This window comes from Dromiciops gliroides, chromosome 6 (genome assembly GCF_019393635.1).
Source record: "Dromiciops gliroides isolate mDroGli1 chromosome 6, mDroGli1.pri, whole genome shotgun sequence".
NCBI classification, from domain to species: Eukaryota; Metazoa; Chordata; class Mammalia; order Microbiotheria; family Microbiotheriidae; genus Dromiciops; species Dromiciops gliroides.
Window position 1 is genome coordinate 268,773,299 of NC_057866.1, and position 21,557 is coordinate 268,794,855.

At 37.3% G+C, this 21,557-nt stretch overlaps 1 protein-coding gene across 2 annotated transcripts in view; it reads left to right on the forward strand.

The window, feature by feature from the left end:
* Positions 1-15,023, forward strand: part of ANKRD50 (ankyrin repeat domain 50) — a 66,823-nt gene extending 51,800 nt beyond the window's left edge. The window contains exons 4-5 of one of the 2 annotated variants that reach the window (XM_043971355.1): positions 899-4,449; positions 12,685-15,023. In XM_043971355.1, coding sequence (XP_043827290.1) covers positions 899-4,446 — 3,548 coding nt within the window. In that variant the 3' untranslated portion in view covers positions 4,447-4,449; positions 12,685-15,023. Of the gene's footprint in view, positions 1-898; positions 4,450-8,644; positions 8,726-12,684 lie in introns of those variants that run through there. The other variant, XM_043971356.1, reaches the window with a different exon arrangement.
* Positions 15,024-21,557: the final 6,534 nt, after the last annotated feature.

The following is a 21,557-nucleotide window of genomic DNA, read 5'->3' on the forward strand; positions in this document are numbered from 1 at the left end:
TAGCTGTGTTTCTAACAGTATTGAATTTTTTTTTTATAGAATGTTTAGAAAAAGAGGGATTGGAAATGATATATTTTAAGTTTGTTGATTCATAATTTAATAAGGCATACTTATTTTAGAATTCTCATGGAGCTGTGCTTTCATTAGTGGGCATACTTTTCTATCAGTTTAGAGTTAGTAATAAATGTGGAAATTATGTTAATGTAATTAGAGTAAGTTAGATCTTACATGGTTAATTTTGCTGTCTGAAAGTTGGGGATTTTGATTTGCTTGTCCAATTAAATATGGTTAATTTAAAGACAATTAAAGTTGATGCACTGGGTGGATGAGAAATAATCTCAGAAATATTTTCGAATTACTGATATCCAAAATTGTCCTTAAACATAATATAGTTCATTAGTATAGAAATACATAGTGTATGGACATATTCTATTGGCTTCTCCAAAATTTTACCTAAAAACTGGAACTTTAGAAAGTCTAGACTTTTTTGCTGTTCTAATTCTGATGTATGCCTCTTATTCTGTAAACTACGTTGTATAATACAGAGAGTAGATACTATGCCAAGATCAGGAACCTATTCCATACTGATAAGACAGACTTGCTTAGATAATACATTGTAAAATAAATGCAAATATTTCAACTGGAGTTAGTGATTACTCACCAAAAGCAAATAACTGTAGGACCAGTTTCCATATTTATAAGAATACATTCATACTCCTCATTTGCAGCTTTTGTCTTGGGTGAAGTTTAGAACTTTCTAATTTGTTTTTCTTCATTGAAATAGTTAATTTGCTTTTGTATAGAGTTTATATCCCATTACCAATACTTCTCTGACACCATGATGATTTTTCAAACTTGAAAAAGTACTCTTTGACATGTCTCTCTCTCTTTTCTTTAGGCTTTCGAAAAATAAGTCTCGATGATCTTCGGAAGGCTTATATTGTCAAGGATGTTCAACAGTACATTCTCCATCGTCTAGATCAAGAAGAAGCCTTGAGACAGCACCTCACAAAGGAAACTGCAGAAATGTTGAATCAGCTTCATATCAAAAGCAGCGGATGTTTTCTTTATCTAGAACGAGTTCTTGATGGAGTTGTGGAAAATTTTATTATGTTAAGAGAAATCCGTGATATCCCTGGAACTCTCAACGGGCTATACCTCTGGCTCTGTCAAAGACTTTTTGTGAGGAAACAATTTGCAAAAGTCCAACCTATTCTGAATGTAATTCTTGCAGCATGTCGACCACTAACCATAACAGAATTATATCATGCAGTATGGACCAAAAATATGTCATTGACCATAGAAGACTTCCAGCGCAAATTAGATGTACTCTCAAAACTTCTTGTTGATGGACTAGGAAATACTAAAATATTGTTTCATTATAGTTTTGCAGAATGGCTACTGGATGTCAAACATTGCACACAAAAGTATTTATGTAATGCAGCAGAGGGACACAGAATGCTCGCAATGAGTTATACCTGTCAAGCAAAAAATTTAACTCCTTTAGAAGCTCAAGAATTTGCATTACATTTGATTAATTCCAACTTACAGTTAGAGACTTCTGAGTTAGCTCTGTGGATGATATGGAATGGTACACCTGTCAGAGATTCTTTGTCTACTCTAATCCCCAAAGAACAAGAAGTCCTGCAGTTGTTGGTTAAAGCAGGTGCCCATGTCCACAGTGAAGATGATCGTACGTCTTGTATTGTCCGCCAAGCCTTAGAGAGGGAAGATTCTATCCGAACCTTATTAGATAATGGAGCCTCTGTAAATCAGTGTGATTCAAATGGGAGAACTTTGTTGGCTAATGCTGCGTATAGCGGCAATCTCGATGTTGTTAATTTACTTATTTCCAGGGGAGCAGATTTAGAGATTGAAGATGCTCACGGACAGACAGCACTGACTCTAGCTGCTCGACAAGGACACACCAAGGTGGTTAACTGTTTGATTGGCTGTGGAGCAAATATTAATCACAACGATCATGATGGCTGGACAGCATTACGCTCTGCTGCTTGGGGAGGTCACACCGAGGTCGTTTCTGCTCTTCTTTATGCTGGAGTCAAAGTTGACTGTGCAGACGCCGATAGTCGGACGGCCTTGAGAGCAGCGGCCTGGGGAGGACATGAAGATATTGTTCTGAATTTACTTCAACATGGTGCTGAAGTTAACAAAGCCGATAATGAAGGTAGAACTGCTTTGATAGCTGCAGCCTACATGGGGCACAGAGAGATTGTGGAGCACTTGCTGGACCACGGGGCAGAAGTGAATCATGAGGATGTGGATGGGCGGACTGCACTGTCGGTGGCTGCACTCTGTGTCCCTGCCAGTAAAGGCCATGCATCAGTAGTTAGTCTTTTAATTGATCGTGGCGCTGAAGTAGATCACTGTGATAAAGATGGTATGACCCCCTTGTTGGTAGCTGCCTATGAAGGACATGTGGACGTTGTTGACTTGCTTTTAGAAGGGGGAGCAGATGTGGATCATACAGATAACAATGGCCGAACACCCCTTTTAGCAGCAGCTTCTATGGGGCATGCTTCAGTGGTAAATACTCTTTTATTCTGGGGTGCCGCTATTGATAGCATTGATAGTGAGGGTAGGACAGTTCTCAGCATAGCTTCAGCACAAGGAAATGTCGAGGTGGTACGAACTCTGCTGGACAGAGGGTTAGATGAGAATCACCGAGATGATGCAGGGTGGACACCATTGCACATGGCAGCTTTTGAAGGTCACAGGTTAATATGTGAAGCGCTTATTGAGCAAGGAGCCAGAACAAATGAAATAGATAATGATGGCCGCATACCTTTCATTTTAGCTTCCCAAGAGGGACATTATGATTGTGTACAGATATTATTGGAAAATAAATCTAACATTGATCAAAGAGGATATGATGGAAGGAATTCCTTGCGGGTTGCTGCTTTAGAAGGTCACCGGGACATCGTTGAATTACTTTTCAGCCACGGAGCTGATGTTGACTACAAAGATGCTGACGGCCGACCCACACTTTACATCTTGGCTCTTGAAAACCAGCTTACAATGGCTGAGTACTTTTTAGAAAACGGTGCAAATGTGGAAGCAAGTGATGCTGAAGGGAGGACAGCACTTCATGTTTCCTGCTGGCAGGGCCATTTGGAAATGGTGCGACTTCTGATGACATACCATGCCGACATCAATGCCGCGGACAATGAAAAGCGCTCTGCTTTGCAGTCGGCAGCCTGGCAGGGCCACGTGAAGGTGGTGCAGGTTTTGATTGAACATGGGGCTGTAGTTGACCACACGTGTAACCAAGGTGCGACTGCCCTCTGCATTGCTGCTCAAGAAGGACACATTGATGCTGTGCAGATATTGCTAGAACACGGTGCTGACCCAAACCATGCAGATCAATTTGGACGTACTGCTATGCGGGTTGCTGCCAAAAATGGACATTCTCAGATAATTAAATTATTGGAAAAATACGGTGCATCTAGTTTAAATGGTTGCTCCCCATCTCCTGTGCATACAATGGAGCAAAAGCCCCTGCAGTCAGTATCTTCAAAAATGCAGTCTTTAACAATAAAATCAAATAGTTCTGGGAGTACTGGTGGAGGAGATATGCAGCCTACACTGCGTAGCTTATCTAATGGGCCAACTCATGCATTCAGCTCTCCTTCAGAATCTCCAGATTCCACAGTTGATAGGCAGAAATCATCACTGTCAAATAATTCCCTTAAAAGCTCCAAAAATTCTTCTCTAAGAACTACTTCCTCTACAGCAACTGCTCAGACAGTCCCTATTGATAGCTTCCACAATATGTCTTTTACAGAGCAGATACAGCAACATTCATTGCCCCGAAGCCGAAGTAGACAGTCAATTGTTTCCCCATCTTCTACAACACAATCCTTAGGACAGAGTCATAACTCACCAAGTAGTGAGTTTGAGTGGAGTCAAGTAAAGCCTAGTTTGAAATCAACTAAAGCAAATAAGGGAGGGAAATCAGAAAATTCTAGCAAATCTAGTTCTGCTGGGAAAAAACCTAAATCTAGCAATTCTTCACAGCCAAAAGTTTTAGAGTATGAAATGACTCAGTTTGATAAAAGGGTACCTGTTGCCAAATCTGGGACTTGTACACCACTTAAGCAGATGCCAACAGAATCACAGTGTAAAATTATGATTCCCCCAGCTCAGCAGGAAGTTGGGCGATCTCAGCAGCAGTTCCTAATTCATCAACAAAGTGGTGAACAGAAGAAGAGAAATGGAATAATGACAAATCCAAATTACCACCTACAAAACAATCAGGTTTTCCTTGGTAGGGTTTCAGTCCCACGAACAATACAGGACAGAGGGCATCAGGAAGTTCTAGAAGGCTATCCTCCTGCAGAGACAGAGTTAAGCCTTAAACAAGCCCTGAAGCTTCAGATTGATGGTTCTGATCCAAGTTTCAACTACAAAAAGGAAACCCCCTTATAAAAGGTAAATTTTGATTAGTACCAGTATGGTTCTAAATGAAGAGGGTCTTTGCAAACATTCAGGGAGACCTGTTCAGATCCTGATGCTAAGAGAATACCTAATGTGTTGTAATAGGGTTTATACTTTGACATTTTTGGTTTGAACTGTAACATAGTTAAATAGCTGTTGGCTTAATGGGGTCATCTATAAGTAGGCTATGAAACATAAAGTTATTTTTAAAGATTGAAAAAAGTATATTTTGTCTTTCACATGCAGTCATTACTGCATGTTCAGATATTTATAAGCCTAAGCATTGGGGAAGGCTCAGTGGATATGAGGATGTGGTTTTTATCAGTATAGAGAGTGCACAGTGAGATATTCTATCTCCCAAGGCACACCAATCCACATCTGTTCTGAATCTTACAGAATCTTAGGCATGTTCTTGGGGTATTGAGAAGTTAAGTGATTACCCATAGACTTGTATTTTTTTTATACTATTTAATCATAATCTCTGATCTGTTAGCTTCAGTTTTTTTTTAAATTTTGTTTTTTTTCTGTGTGTGGGGCAGTGAGGGTTAAGTGACTTGCTCAGGGTCACACAGCTAGTAAGTGTCAAGTGTGTGAGGCCAGATTTGAACTCAGGTCCTCTTGAATCCACGGCTGGTGCTTTATCCACTGCGCCACCTAGCTGCCCCTAGCTTCAGTCTTAAATATAAGTAATACCTCTACTAAAATCTTACCATGATGCCTCACTATGACATAGATGTGACTCTGGGTTTTCATAGGTTATACCAACATTAGCATAAACTCAGGAAAATTATGCAAAGCTAGATAGTCCTGGTGATGAACTATGTGCCTCTTGTCCAAAGGACCAAGTAAGCAAAGTTCAGAAGGGCTCATTGGCATGACAGCTAAAGGTCATGAAGTTTTTGGCCATGGTAAAAAAAATGGAATCCATCTACTAAGTCACAAAGACCTTTCAACCTGCTTTAATGAAACAAGTATAATATACACATAGATGAAATGAAAGATTCTTCATATTGTAACGATTGGAATGGCGCCACCTGCTGGAGACTTACTGTAGAAGAGTTCCGCCCATGAAGCGAAGGTTTTTGAGGGCAAGACCAGGAGTCTTTTCTTTGGCATCAGGAAGTGACGCGGGCTAGTGGGAGGAGGAAGGAAGAGACTGGCGCTCAGTCTCAGGCTCTTTCCTTTGGACTCTGGTGGAGAGCGGAGCTAGAAATGTGCTCTCCCTTTAATAGATAGGAATCTAGGCCTTTCTCTCTTTATCAAATTCTTATTCTCCTTAACAAATGCTTAAAAGTCTAACTCTTGCTAAAGCTTATAATTTATTGGTGACCACTCATTGGATATTTTAGACAGTTTAGCTAGAATTTTAGCCCTTCACAATATGATAATAAGTAAAATGTTCATAATGATTTTCAAGTTTTTTTTTTTAATTTAAAGTTTTCTACAAAAATATTATGGTTATCTTCATTTCTCTGGGTTTACTCTGTCTTTGTAGAGGTGCTTAGTTATCAAATACCTCAAAAAAATGTTCATATGTTCTAGTATGGACATTTCATTTTTAAAAGATAAGAACTTATATTCCAGTAAGGCTTTAAAAAGCTACATAATATGATACTGTGTATTGTCTAACCAATTTATTAGTCGTCTTATGTACAACTGTGCTTTAAGGAAACATTGCATTCCAAAGAAAAATATTTTGGCTTTTTAGATTCAACAAAATTCCCCAATTTTAAAAGGCTTTTGGAGGTTATGAAAAACAAAAAATTTAAAGAATAAAATAGCTTATATGACTGAATTCTTAAAAGAATACTCTGGGGAGTCTTGGAAGCAAAACCTTTATGAAATTAATGAAATATTTTAAGCCAGTTTTTCTTACCTAATTACTATTTTATATTGATGAAAATTAATTTGTATTGTTAAAGCTTGATTTATCTATATATCTTTGGTGGAGTTGCAGAGCTACAACATTAATGTGGAAAAGTAGAATTTTTCAGGGATCATTGTATTCTTGTTTCTGAGACACTGGTTTTTACACATAAACATTAATTGCAAGGGTTTTTTTTCCCCCTCTTACATTTTAAATTTTTTCTATCTCCTGAAAATAAAGGGTATTAATGGCATCTTGAAAGAATTATCCTTAATCTTGCAGACACTGAGTAGAATCATGGGAAAATATTGGATCTAGTATCCATAGACCCACTTTGGACAATTTAGTTTCTCTGTGTCTCAGTTTTACCATTTATTAAATTAGAGGCTTTGACTGGATGATATCTCATGTCTTTCTTGATCTCCATATTTTTGATCCTTTAAAAGTAAATATATGTTAACCACAATTCAAAGAAACATTCAGTATCACTGTGATATATATAGTTAGGGTGACATTTTATCTCCTACATCTGTGATGAGCAAGGATATTTTTCTAATGCATAGTTCCTAGGATGTGAGTCAAGAGATTAAATAAAAATGGCATGTTCTTATTCATTTTCTCATAAAAATAGAATACTCTGTAGATAAAGAGTGGTTTCCACAAAAGCACAGAGGCTGAGAATCAGTGGACAGATGATAAGAGATGGCGAATTGTGTGTACCATAAGGCTTGAAAGGTTGTGAGGCATCAGGACCACCTTGAATTTCAGGGGAAGGTGCTACATAATTGGCAGTAAGGAATAGTCAAAGAATTTTCTGTGGAGAATTGACATGATCAGATTTCTACGTATGGCGGGCCACTGCAAAACTATGTAGGATGAAATATAGAGGAAAGAAACTAGAAACAGGCCATGTAAGGCTGTTGCACTTTATAGCATATGGGTCTTTGTTTAAAATATATCGTAGTCTAGATGTGCTTACCATGAATCTTTCCATTGTACTTTAGGTCAGGTACAACATTGATTTATTGGAGACTGTAGCATTCCTAGATTCACAATCATGTCATTAATAGCTAGCTAGCATGACTTTGAGAATGTGTTAAAAATATGTCTGTGTCTATGTGTGTGGATCATTAGAAGTACTATCAGTCATTCTCTTCCTGGGCCTCCCTCATTGTTCATCTGCAGTTACTGTCCCAGATGTATGTAAGTAGATGTACAAGGATACCATTGTTTGGATAATATATACTTTTCATCCAGATGCTACATTTATCGAGATTATTCAGCCAATTCCTTTTGAATCATGGATCTTATGAAATGAGGGCATTTATTATGAAGGCCCTGTAATGTTTTGAGACTTAATGAAATCTCCTTATCTGACTCTCTGGTGAACAAGACACTCCATCTCTCATCTTCGGGCATTCTCTCTGGCTGTCCCCTGTGACTGAAATGTTCTTCCTTCCCAATTCTGCTGACCTCCCTGGCTTCCTTTAAGTGCCAGCTAAAATCCCACATTCTAAAGGAAGCTTTCCCACCCCTTCTTAATGCCAGTATTTTCCCTATTTTAATTATTTCCAGTTTATCCTGTATATCGTTTGCTTTGTGTATATTTGTTGAATGTTTTCTCCCCCATTAGATTGTAAGCTCTTTGAGGGAAGGGACTATCTTTTGCCTCTTTTTGTATACCCAGTGCTTAGTACAGTCCCTGGCACATAGTAGGTGCTTAATAAAGGTGAATGAATGAATGAATAGAATCTGGAAGACTTTACCATCTTTAAATTATTTTTTTCTATCAGTGTCTTGTCTAAGACATAATTGCCTTTTTTAATCTAAGACATCCTATCAGTGGCAAACATCTTTCACAAAATAAATATCCCTGATTTTTTGTCTCAGGGTTAAAAACTAGAGGGTATTTGAATAATTTTTTCTCTAATTTGTCAAAGACTACTATATATTCTTATGTATCAACTCTATGCATCTATTTCCCAGATGTACAGATTCTGCCCCAGCTCTCCCTGGAGCTTCATTCTCACATCATTAGTTGCCTATTGGACATTTCAGATTGGATGTCCCAGAGACCCAGTATGTTCAGCACAATGAACACCAAACTTATCCTTTACGAATCTACCAGAATTCCCTATTTCTGCTGAAGGAATTTCTATTCTCCCAGGATTACACTATGACATTATTCTCAACCACTCCTTCTACATATCCAGTCAGTGGCCAGATCTTACCATTTATATCTCTGAAAGTCTCACATCCACCCCCTTTCCTCTCCTTATACAGATGCTGCATTTATTCATATGGTTATCACTTTTCCTCTAGATTATTGCCTCAGCCTCCTGATTGGGGTCTCTGCTTCCCATTGTAACGATTGGAATGACGCCACCTGCTGGAGACTTACTGTAGAAGAGTTCTGCCCATGAAGCGAAGGTCTTTGAGGGCAAGACCAGGAGTCTTTTCTTTGGCATCAGGAAGTGACGCGGGCTAGTGGGAGGAGGAAGGAAGAGACTGGTGCTCAGTCTCGTGCTTTTTCCTTTGGACTCTGGTGGAGAGCGGAGCTAGAAATGCTCTCTCCCTTTAATAGATAGGAATCTAGGCCTTTCTCTCTCTTTACCAAAATTCTTATTCTCCTTAATAAATGCTTAAAACTCTAACTCTTGCTAAAGCTTATAATTTATTGGCGACCACTCATTAGATATTTTAGACAGTTTAGCTAGAATTTTAGCCCTTAACACCATCCATCCTCCATACTCTGCCAAAGTGATTTTTCATTAAGTTCACATTTGACCATGTTGCTCCCCTACTCAATTGATCAATGCTTTCTTATTGCCTCTAGGATCAAATAAAAACACTTCTGTTGAGCTTTTATAGCCGTACCACCCGGCCCATACTCTGCAAGAAGCCCAGCAGAGTTGGCCTCTGTTTTTCACAGACATTCCAACTTTCATCTTCCTGCCTTTGTACGGGCCATCCCCGATACCTTGAATGTGCTTTTTTCTCCCCTCTGCCTCACAGACAATGAAGCTTAAGTGCTACCCTTGAATATGGACCTTTTCCTGGTCCCTCTAACTGGTAGGGCCCTACCTTTCAAACTACCTTTGTTTTGTGTTGATTTGTATTGATCTTATTATACTGATTCTATGTATTCTCCTTTTAGAATGCAAATTCCTTGAGAGGTAGGATTCTTTGTACCCCTCTGGTCTAGCACAGCTAGCACAGTGCAGATATTTGATAAATAATTATTAGTTGTATGATTGGTCCTTTTGTTATTCTTTCCTCCCTGTGATATTTTGATAAACATTGCTTTAACTCTTCCAAGACGGATTTTCCCCTTCAGTGTTGGTTCTGGTCTAGCCACTTGATCATATTGAAATACACTATTTCAGTTTCCTTAGTAGAACAGCAGATAGTAAATATGTTCTGTGGAGTTACAGGACCTGGGTTCAAAGCTCACCTTTGATACGCCCTATCTGATCTTGACTAGTCACTTAAGTTTCCCCAGCCCAACTCTTCTCAGTTGTATAGGGACGGGTTGGACTAGACAGCCTCTAATAAATAATCCTTTTGGCCCATGGTCCTATGAGACCCATTGAAACCCAAGTAGTATTAGGATCCAGATGTGGAGATTTATTGTTATTGATAATGAAATCAGATCATGATTGAACACAGTTGTTTCATTTTTCTGGCTGTTGGTTGGCCTCCTGCCAGTTTGGGGTTTGAATGCCCTTGAGATAATGTAGCTTAGTTAGGTCTCCTGTCAAGCCTTTTTTCATGCTTGCTTTCTTTTTTTTGGCTTCCGTTACTTTTCTTGTAATCCTATGAGATATTATTCAATCTTCCACTATCCTCCTCCATAACATTTTGCCAATTTGCTTGTATTCTTATATGGTGTTGCTGTTGGCTGCCATTGCTGTTTATTTGGTATGGAAATCAATTATTTACTGGCTAAAGCATCTTCCGGGTTCTCCTGGCAACTCATTCTGAATTTTTCATAGAAGTGTTGATAATGTCAGCCATTTTGCCTTCTTGAAATTGTTGAAGGATCATTTTACAACAATATTTCATGAGAGAAAAGCAGTGAAAATGTCTTCTTTGTGGGTTCATTATCTGTCTTCTGCCTTTCTATGTGTCAGTGTCGCACAGTGCTCTGTCCTGAGCTTTCGTTCTTGATCTCTGTAACTCCTGTATGCTCAGCCATTATTTCTATGCAGATGAGTCCCAGACCACATCCATCCCTCATCTTACTCCTCATCTCTGGCCCCCTTATCTCCAGCTGCCTCTATAGCGCTCTACATGGGTGTCTAATAGGAACCTCAACTTCAACATATCAGGAACAGAACTCATTCTCTTTCCCCAAAATCACCCAAATTTCCCTTTTTCTGTCTAGGACATCACCATTTTTCAATCATCCAGGTTTGCAGCATAAAAGTCATCCTCAATTCTTCTACTTGCCCTGTCTCCCTCCCCCACTTCCCATTCAACCAATTGCTAAACACTGTCAGTTCTGCCTCTACATTTCTTGCATGCTTCCACTTCATCCTTTCACATCATAGCCATCTTATTTCAGCCTTTTTCATCACCTCTCCCAGGCTATTGAAGCAGCCACCCCATTGGTTTTTCTCCTTTTAGTTGAGCAAACAGATAGGGAGAGTTTTAAAGTGACTTGTACAAAGCCAAATAGCAAATAAGTGTTAGATTTAAGAGTCAAACTTTGGTCCACTTGGTGAAAGAGTGAGCAGAGCTGGTCCTGGGCCCCTCCTTGAAATGAAAGTGCTAAGAACTGACCAGTCAGAGGAGGGGACTTTGCTATGTGTTGTATCTCCCTTCTACCATTTCCTCCCAAACAGTAAAATGTAAATTTTATATATATGTATAACTTGAAGGCATGAACTGTTTCATTTGGGCCTTATATATCCCCAGGGCTTCATGTAGTGCTAACTAGGCCTGAGTTGTCTAAGAAATGTTTGTTGAATTAAATTGAAACTCACCAGAAGACAAGCATGTTCTTCAGAGAACCTAAGCCTATTATATAGTTAATGCTTCTTAGGCATTCCTTCAATTTAATTTTATTCTTAAAATTTATAGTTTTCAGAATAAATGGCAGAGTAGAGCTGGAAGGGATATTAGAGATCATGTAATTCAACCTTCTTATACATTAAAAGAAAAAAAAACCTAGCAGCTGCAATTCCAGTCAGATAGAAAAACAATTGTGCATGTATGTATATGTGTGTGTATATATGTATCTCTGTGTGTTTATTCTCTCCCCCGTCCCATCCCCAATGGATATCTGTGAGCATCCAGGGATAAGAGAGAACACACACAAAAAAAAAAAGATTTAGAAAGGAAATTGCCTTTAGTTTCTAGTTAACTTAGGTAGATGATGGAAAAGTAAGTGCCATTAAACAACATCTGTGAGTGGCAGGAAAAACTAATGCTGAGGAGCAAAATTTGTGGTGGCTGAGGGCATAGGAAGATGTATGGACTGGCAAAGGGGAGAAATTCAGGAATCAATAGTTGTATTAAAAAGTATGCATAAAGTAAATCAATCTACCAAATATAAAAACCTTTTTTCTCTACATGAATGTTTACTATTGTAATTGGAGGGCAAAATATTCTCAACATAGTTTTGCATTAAGAACAAGAGACTAGTGTATAGGGTTTTTTTTGTTGTTGTTGTTGTTGTTGTTTTTTGGTGGGGCAATGGGGGTGAAGTGACTTGCCCAGGGTCACAAAGCTAGTGTCAAGTGTCTGAGGCCGGATTTGAACTTAGGCACGCCTGAATCCAGGGCCGGTGCTTTATTCACTGCGCCACCTAGCTGTCCCCTAGTGTATAGTTCTTTAAAAATCTGCTTTTAACAAGGATATTTTGTTCCCATAACTTTTTTATTCTTTTCCCTCTCTGATTACATCTCACTTTTTACTTGGTCTTGAATGCTGAAGCCCTCCATGCTATCACTGGAATTCTTGCTCCTCAGGGGGTAGGTTGTTATAACTGGGTGTTCACTACTTCCAGCAGTAGATAGTCCTCTCTCATACTTTGGTGCAGTGTTAAGGAATGTTTAACAAAGCTTTTAACAGAGTTGAACTCCAGTGACAAATTCTTACCACTATTCAGAGAATCCTTTGCAAATGTAGCCAGTGTTTCAAGATGCAGAATATTTATGAACTGAACTGCGTAACTAATTTAAGTTTCTGCAAAAGGTCAGTTGGCTCATTTATAGCCAGTTCAGCAATTGTACCTGTTTAACCCTATTTAGGCTTTCATTATATTAAAAATAGTATGCTTCTATGATGTTAAAATATTAATATATTTTTAAATAGCAAAATTAATGATCTCTATTTTTTTTAAATGTTTGCACCAGTTCCCATTTCTGTGAAACAGACATTTGTCACTAGCGTGGTTCATCAGCTGCGTGGGACAAAAGCATTTAATGCCTGCTGAATGGCTGGAGAAATGAAGACTGTGATCTCTGCAGTACCGTTACCTTCATTACTGTAACGTGCCTACATTTTCAGGCTGCCTTCTCAGTGTAATCCTCTGTGCTTCAGAATTTTATTTTGTGTACCTTGTATTCACTACACAGAATAAGCACTTTTTTTTTCTTACGTGCAGATACATATTGACTGCATTTCCCTGGCACAAGCTGAAAAAAAATTTGAGTAAGCAATTTTAAGTTAATAGTTCAAGAAGGTTTGATATATGTGCATGTGCCACAGTCAAGTGTTCCTTGTATTTATTTTTCTTTTTGTGGCAAAAGAGACTAGACATACGGATCAAATAACATTTGCATTGTTGGAGTGTATGGTTTATTTCTCGTGTCATTAATTTTTTTTTCAAGAAAAGCAAATTTTACATTATTTGATAAGCCACCTCATGTTCTCTATACTTTATTGCTCATTGAATAAAAAAGCAAGATTACACTTAAATGCCACAGGGTAGGTAAAGGAAAAAAAAAGGAAAACTTCATTGATAGGTAGTTATTTCATTATCCTTAAGCAATCAAAGGAACTGTTTTAACTAATTAACTCTGAATTTGCCCTGACAGTTTCTCTCATCTATATTTAAGGGCTTCAGAAAACAAAAAAAGCAGATCAGGGTGCTGTTTCATTCATTGGGCCTCACTTTACCCATCCACTGGTCCTTCTCCCCCCCCACCCCCCATGACATACCATTCTTCTTAAGGCATGAAAATTCTCAGGGCCAAATCCATGCTTCAGGTGTCTGTATGTAGTACGGAAGGCTTCTATATAATTGAAAATAACTTCTTGCTTGAACAGACAGTTCATTGACCACTACCTTATTTATTTCCAAATTCAATAATCTTTCCCCACAATGTTAATTCTAAAGTCATGCATCTCAGCTTTTTCTATCCGATAATTCAGCATACAACCAAATAGCTTCATAAAAACATGTTTTGCAATTTACTTTTAATTGTTTGGTTGAGTGACTATTCTTGAAATCACAGCATCATATATTTAGAGCTGGGAGGGACCTTACCATTCATTAAGTTCAACCCCTCATCTTCCAGATGAGGAACCGGGGGCCAATAGAGGGTAAGTGACTTGCTTTAGGTCACACAGGGAGTTAGGGGTTGGAGGCAGAATTAGAACCTAGGCTGCAGACTGACTGACATGAAGGTTCTGTGGCAGTTCTTTGGCTATTAGTGATGATACGTTTCCGTGCACTCTTCCTACTTCTCTGTGCATTGCTGAGGCAGCTGCCAAGATCACTGTGTGATCATGAAACAAAGGAAAGGGCATCAGACCCTGTGAGTTGAAAACCTACAACCATGGCTTATTGAGTACCGGTACCTTAAGCCAATGGAGCTAACTGATGTGTGTTTGTGTATTTTTCTTGGTGACATTTAGCTTAACTAGTTAGAACATGGTCATGGTTAAAGCCAGGTGCATGATTTTGACTCTGGTAGGGGCTACTTAGCCTTGCAAGAAGAAGTACTTTTGTGACCACTGGCTTCTGCTTCTGGCTTTCCATTTGTCAAGATCTGTGCTGTTTGTTGACCACTGAGCAGACAAGCAAGAGTATGGATGAGCTAGCACAAATCCATCACCACTACCAGGAAAACAAAGTCCATTTTATTTATAGGAGATCAGCAGGGTCATCTTCACACATGTACATGTGACATGGTGAATATTCAAGGCCATGGAAAGGTTTAATTGGTTACTATTTCCATTTGAATCTTACTTTAAAATTCATTTTAAAATCAGTGCAGCTCATTTTGTTTAACTTATGACATCAATTATAAATCTTAATAAAAATGTAGGAGAAGTTTTAAAATTTGTTAAGGTGACATAGCAATATTGATAACTCTAATGTGAATGTTTCAAGTACTGAATATCTTGTCCCTATGGGACATTTATAAAATAAACAAAAACTCTTGCAAAATAGCCTTAAGAGTGTTAATGGTTCTTTAAGTAAATATGAAGACATTCTAGTATTAGCACAGACTTGACCAATTCCTCAAGCTTAGCACATTTACAATATTTTAGAAGATGGAGCTCTACTTATTAGGTGTATTTTTCTTTAGAAAGAGAACCCTAAAAGCTGCCAGTTTTCTATTAACCTTGAGTTGTTTGGATTCTATTTATTTAATTTTATTATATTTGTTACAAAAAAAAAAAAAACGCACCTTGTGGCCAAAGGGCAAAGAATATGATTAATTTCACAAAGGCTTGTTTTTCAGAGTTGAATGTTTTCATATCCATACTATTTACACTTGAAACTGTTGGTAGGAACTTCACAAAGTCAGTAACCTAAAAACAACCAAAAAAGGCCTGTTGAAAGGTATGATTTTCCAAAAGTAAGTTTTCCTACACACGTTTTGTGTAAATCCTTCTTTTTCTTTTTCTTTTTATCTTTTTTCTTTCTTTCTTTCTTTCTTTCTTTCTTTTTTTTTTTTTTTTTTTTTGCAGTACTAGGTGAACTGCTCTGTTAAGGGTATATCGGGAGATGTCCTGCTTTGCATGTATGTTTGTGTGACTGAATGGCATGGCCACTGTGGCCTCTAATCCACCTTACAAAACAAACTAATTGTTCCAGAGTGTTCTGATGTTCTTGAAATTTGAATATTTCAAGCCTTATCTCTGCATTGCTTCTCCATCATCCCACCTGTTTGTTTATCATTCCATTGTCCTTAAAAGGTGATAATGGGGGAATCTGTAAAGGTCTATTGAAAACGTTTAACATTTGTATGTACACAGAGAAAGGTTTGGGAGGAAAACATATCAAAACAAAAAGGGTAGCAAAGGACAATAATGAAGCCTTTAGTCTTCTCTCTCCCGAGTTCTTACTAGAAGTATTATTGTTAACTCAAAAGATCAAGCTATTATTTTTCTCAATATTGTTTCTGCTATGCAAATGTTGTTTGTTTATGTTTAAGGTCCTCCACTCACACTTTTAAGCAAACTTAGTTTGCGAACTATTGTTTTTAATTTCTTTAATCCCTGGCTTTGGGTTGTAAATAGCCTATAATGTACATTGAATTTCACATTGTAAAATTTTTATTTTATTCCTTGTATTATATTAAGCAAAAATCCTTATGTATATGAAAGTGCATAATAAATATATTTGCTTTTCAGTGAACATCTTATTGTTTTTATTTCACATCTTAGGCCAATTTAAGAATAACATATAAGGTTCTCTACAGTGTATGCTTAAATTATTCTGCATTTTAAATTCCAAAATAACTGTGATTTTGAAACATTGTACCAATAGGAAAATGGAGATAGAGAAATAGACATTGTAAAGGCAATTGAAGCAGGGTTCCTGCCTTCTAATAATTTCTTAAAGAGCTCTATTGTTCATTCTAGGCTTTCATCCATATTGCTATTTCATAATTGCAGGGATTCAAATAATTCAAAAAAATAAAGTACATATGGTTTTCTCATAGACAAAGAGGTATGGTATGGTCACTGTAAATCCAGGACTTGTATGATTGCTGCCAAGCCATGATAATATCTCTTCTACATAGTATTTTTGTCTTTTTTCCATTCAATAATTGTTGGAACCCTTTTTATCATTTCTTGTACTTCCTCCCCCTTACCCCTCATAACATACCAAGCAATACATAACATTATTTTTCAAAAGGCACTTATCTGTATGAGACCAGCAAGGTGTTTCCTTTAAGATGTATAATTATGGATTTCCTCAATGTAAATTGCTAAAGAATTATTCCATAGTTTTTTTTTTAATCTCAGCTTCTTAAAGACCTGTAGCCTCATAAATAAGATCATAATATTTTGAACTAGAATGGATTTTATAGGTCATTTAGTTCAAACTATTCGTTTTATTTTTAAGTTTTTGCTTTTGTTCCTATATTTCATTTTTATATCACCTGCATTTTCAAATGTATGCCCTTCTTCATTTCAGAAAAGCATCCCTTGTTAGGAAAAGAATTTTAAAAACAATGGAGAAAAAAAAGTTCAGCAAAATTAACCAGCACATCAAAAAAGGCTAAAATATGCAGCGTTCAATATTAGTAGTAATCACTCACCTTTTCAAAAAAATGTAGGGGAATTACCTTTTGATATTCTTTTTTGAAGTGGGGAGGGAGCCAAGATAGAGTAGAGGAAGCACTAAACAGATCCCAACATTCTTTTCCAAACTTTAAAATAATGACTCAGATCAAATTCTGGAGTGGCCAAGGTCAGGGCGAGACATTTTCTAGCCCGAGACAATTTTTAGGAGGTTTGGAATGGGAGATCTGTGATACAGGAATGGAGAATAGCCGAGAGCCCATGTGGACAAAACACAAAAGATGGGATGAGGTGTTAGCAAGAGGAACAGAAACAGCTTTGAGAATTATAAAGCTAGAGTTAGTATGGGCACTTGGCAACTGGTCAGAAAGAGATTACAAGTAACCCTGTGCTGATAGGACAAAGGACTAGACACTTTGGCAACTCCATTGCCACTTCTGGGTCACAGTTCAAGGGTCACAGCGGCCCCTGAGGAACATTATCACTTCTAGTATCACAAAGGATCAGGGACCTTGAGAAGTATCACTTGAGGAGAAGTCCTACGGGAGCATGGGCTCTTAAGAGTAGTATCCCTTTCAATCTCAAGAGATCAGGGGCCCTTCCTGGGGAAGGACCTGGACGGAGCAGGAGGGCAGTGACTATACTTCTCCACAGCTCACACCACCTTGGAAGCAATGAAAATTTCCAAACTCTCAGAACTAACTCTCAAAACAAGGATGAAAAAAGCCTGAGGCTTGGGGCACTGTCCCTTCACTTCCCATGCCAAGAACAGGGTCCAACATTAACATAAAGTTAAAAATCAAGAATTGGGGGAGGGGATAAGCAAACCAAGAACCTTACCATTAATAAAACAACAACACTCAGAAAATAGTAAAGTCGAAACAGCTACAAGTAAAGCCTCAAAGGGGGGAAAATGTAATAGGATACAAACCCAACAAAAATTCCTGGAAGAGCTAAAAAATTACATTCAAAATCAGAGTGGTAGAGGAAAAAAATAGGTAAAGGAGTATTGGTGAAGGAAGAAAAGACAACAGTTTATAAAAGAGGTACAAGGGCAGCTAGGTGGCACAGTGGATAAAGCACCGGCCCTGGATTCTGGAGGATCTGAGTTCAAATCCGGCCTCAGACACTCGACGCTAGCTGTGTGACCCTGGGCAAGTCACTTAACCCTCATTGCCCTGCCAAAAAAAAAAAAAGTACAAAAATATTGAAGAAAATAATGCCTTAAAAAAACAGAATTAGATAAATGGAAAAAGATAAAAAACTTAATTGATGAAAATAACTCCTAGGGCAGCTAGGTGGCACAGTGGATAAAGCACCTACAATGTAATCATGAGGACCTGAGTTCAAATCCAGCCTCAAACACTTGACACTAGCTGTGTGACCCTGGACAAGTCACTTAACCATCATTGCCCCACTTAAAAAAGAAAAAGAAATAACTCCTTAAAAAGCAGAAATGGTCAAATGGAAAAAGAAGTACAAAAGTTCACTAAACAAAATTATTCCTTGAAAATTAGAATTGAGCAAGTGGCTGCTAATGACTCCATAAGACATCACAAAACAAAACAATAAAACAAAGTCACAAGACTGAAAATAGAAGAAAATATTAAATATCTCATCAGGAAAAGGAACTGATCTTGAAAACAGAGGAGAGATCATTTCAGATTTATTGAACCACCAGAAAGCAATAATTTTTTTTAAACTATAAACATATATAAAGAAATTATAAAGGAAAACCACCTTGATATCTTAGACCTACAGGGTAAAATAGAAATTGAAAGAATCCACTGATCACCACCTGAAAGAGATCCCAAAATGAACACTTCCAGGAATATTATAGCCAAATTCCAGAGCTCCCAAGTCAAAGAGAAAATATTTCAAACAACCAGAAAAAAAACATTCAAATACAGTGAAACCACAATCAGTATCACACAAGATTTAGCGGCTACCATGTTAAGGGAGTGGGGAGCTTAGACCATGATATTCCAGAAGGCAAAAAAGTTGGAATTACAACCAAGAATAACCTACCCACCAAAACAGGATAATTCTTCAAGGGGAAAATGGATATATAATGAAATAGAGCACTTTCAGGTATTCCTGATGAAAAAGACAAGAGCTGAATAGAAATTTAGACTTTCAAATACAAGACCCAAGAGAAGCATAAAAAGATATTTGGGAGTCAATAATGTTAGCCTGTTGATATGGGAAGATGTTATGTGTATCTTCTAAGAACTTTGTCATTGTTAGGGTTATCACATAGAAGGTGTAAGGTGAATCAATTATGTTGGGATGATATGAAAAAATATGGATAGGTGAAAAAGAAAGATGCCTTGGGAGAAGGGGGGAGTGAGAAAAATAGGGGAATGGTTTCATATAAGAGTCACACAAAGAACTCTTGTAGGAGAGGGGAAAATGGTGGGAGGAGACAGGCAGTGCTTGAACATCACATCTAGATTAGTTCAAAGAGGAGGAAATACACACACACACACACACACACACAATTGGTAATATATAACTATCCTAAGCAGCAAGAGAGTAAGAGGGGAAGAGAAAGGGGCAGGGGGAGTGATAAAAGGGAAGGCAGATAAAAGAAGGCAGTGGTCAGAAGGAAAACAGACTCTAGAGGACAGTATAAACAGAAGAAAATAGAATGGAGGGAAATGCAGTTAGTAATCATAACTGAATGTGAATGGAATGAACTCACCAATAAAATGGAAGTCAATAGCAGAATAAATTAGAAACCAGAATCCAACAACATGTTGTTTATAAGAAACATACTCAAAACAGAGAGACACATACAGAGTTAAAATAAATGGATGGAGCAGAATCTATTATGCTTAAGCTGAAGTAAAAAAGACAAAGGTAGCAATCATCTCAGACAAAGCAAAAGCAAAAATAAACCTAATTAAAAGGGAGAAGCAGGGAAACTAAATCTGGCTAAAAGGAACCATTGATGATGAAGTAATAGCAATAGTAAACACAAGCATCCAAATTTTTAAAGGAAAAGTTAAATGAATTACATGAGCAAACAGTAAAACCATACTAGTGGGGAACTTCAACTTTTCCTTCTCAGAGCTAGAATAAATAAAAGGAAGTTAAAGAGATGAACAGAATCTTAGAAATGATCAATATGATAGACCTCCAGGGAAAACTGAATGGGAATAGAAAGGAGTATACCTTTATTCTCAGCTTATATGGCACCTTCATAAAAATTGACCATGTATCAGGGCATAAAATCCTCATAGCAAAATGCAAAAAAAAAGCAAAAATATTAAATGTGCTTTTTCTAGACCAAAAGGCAATAAGATTATGTTTAATAAAAGGCAGTGGAAGCATAGACTAAATATTCGAAACTAAATATTCCTAGAGAATGAGTGACTCAGAGAACAAAAAGAAACAATCAATACATTTATTAATACAAAACACAAAAATGTGTAGGATGCAACCAAAGCAATATTTAGGGGAAAATATATCTCTAAATTCATACATCAATAAAAGAGGAAACAGCAGGGCAATGAATTGGGCATGCAACTTTAAAAAACTAGAAAAAGAACAAATTACAAATTCCCAATTAAAGACCAAAATAGAAATCCCAAAAATCAAAGGAGAAATTAATAAAAATGAAAATTAAAAAAATTGAGCTAATAAATAACACAAGGAGCTTGTTTTATGGGAAAAGAAATCAAATAGATTAACCATTGGTTAATTTGATAAAAAAAAAAGAAAAAAATTACCAATAACAAAATAAAAAGGCTAAATACATCATCAATGAAGATGAAATTTAAGCAATTAGTAGTTATTTTACCCAGTTATATACCATTAAAACTAACAGTCTAAATGAAATGGATGTATATTTTTGCTTTTTGTTTTTTCGGGGGTGGGGGACGGTTTCCCGTTTAGTGAGACATTTGGTTTTAAGTGACTTGCCCAGGATCACACAGCTAGTAAGTGTTAAGTGTCTGAGGTTGGATTTGAACTCAGGTCCTCCTGAATCCAGGGCCAGTGCTCTATCCACTGTGCCACCTAGCTTCCCCAAAATGGATGAACATTTTTTGAAAAAAATAGAAATTGCCCATGTTAACAGAAGAAATAGAGTACTTAAATGACCCAATCTTATTTTTTTTTTAAATTGACCAAGCCAAAAATGAACTCCCTAAGGAAAAATCCTGAGGACCAGATGGATTTATAAGAGAATTCTACCAAACATTTAAGAAACATTTAATCTCAATACAATGTAAACTATTTGAAAAAATGTATAAAGGAGTTCAACCAAATTCCTTTTATGACAAAAATATAATTTGATACCTAAATTAGGGAGAGCAAAAACAGAAAAAGAAAATTATATATTAATTTTCTTAATGTCAAAGCAAAATTGTTAAATAAAATACTAATAAGGAGATTACAGCAATATATCACAAAGATCACATACTATGAGTAGTAGGTGGGTTGTTGCTGTTTGTCCTTCATTCTTGAAGAGGACCATTATAGATGTCATGACTTGCAATAATTTGGATTCAAGTGAAGAAGGGCTATTTATAGTCACCAGCCTCAATCTTTTCCAGAGCCAGCTGGGTCCACTGGCAAGAAATATCGGGACAACTGGAGATGGCCCTGGATACAGTGGGAGACCTTGGCCTTTTTAAGTTAAGGCCTTGTGAAGGTCTCTGTTTCCCTGAAGCAAAACCCATTCAGTGATATATACCAGGAATGTAGAATGGGTTCAATATTAGGAAAACTGTCA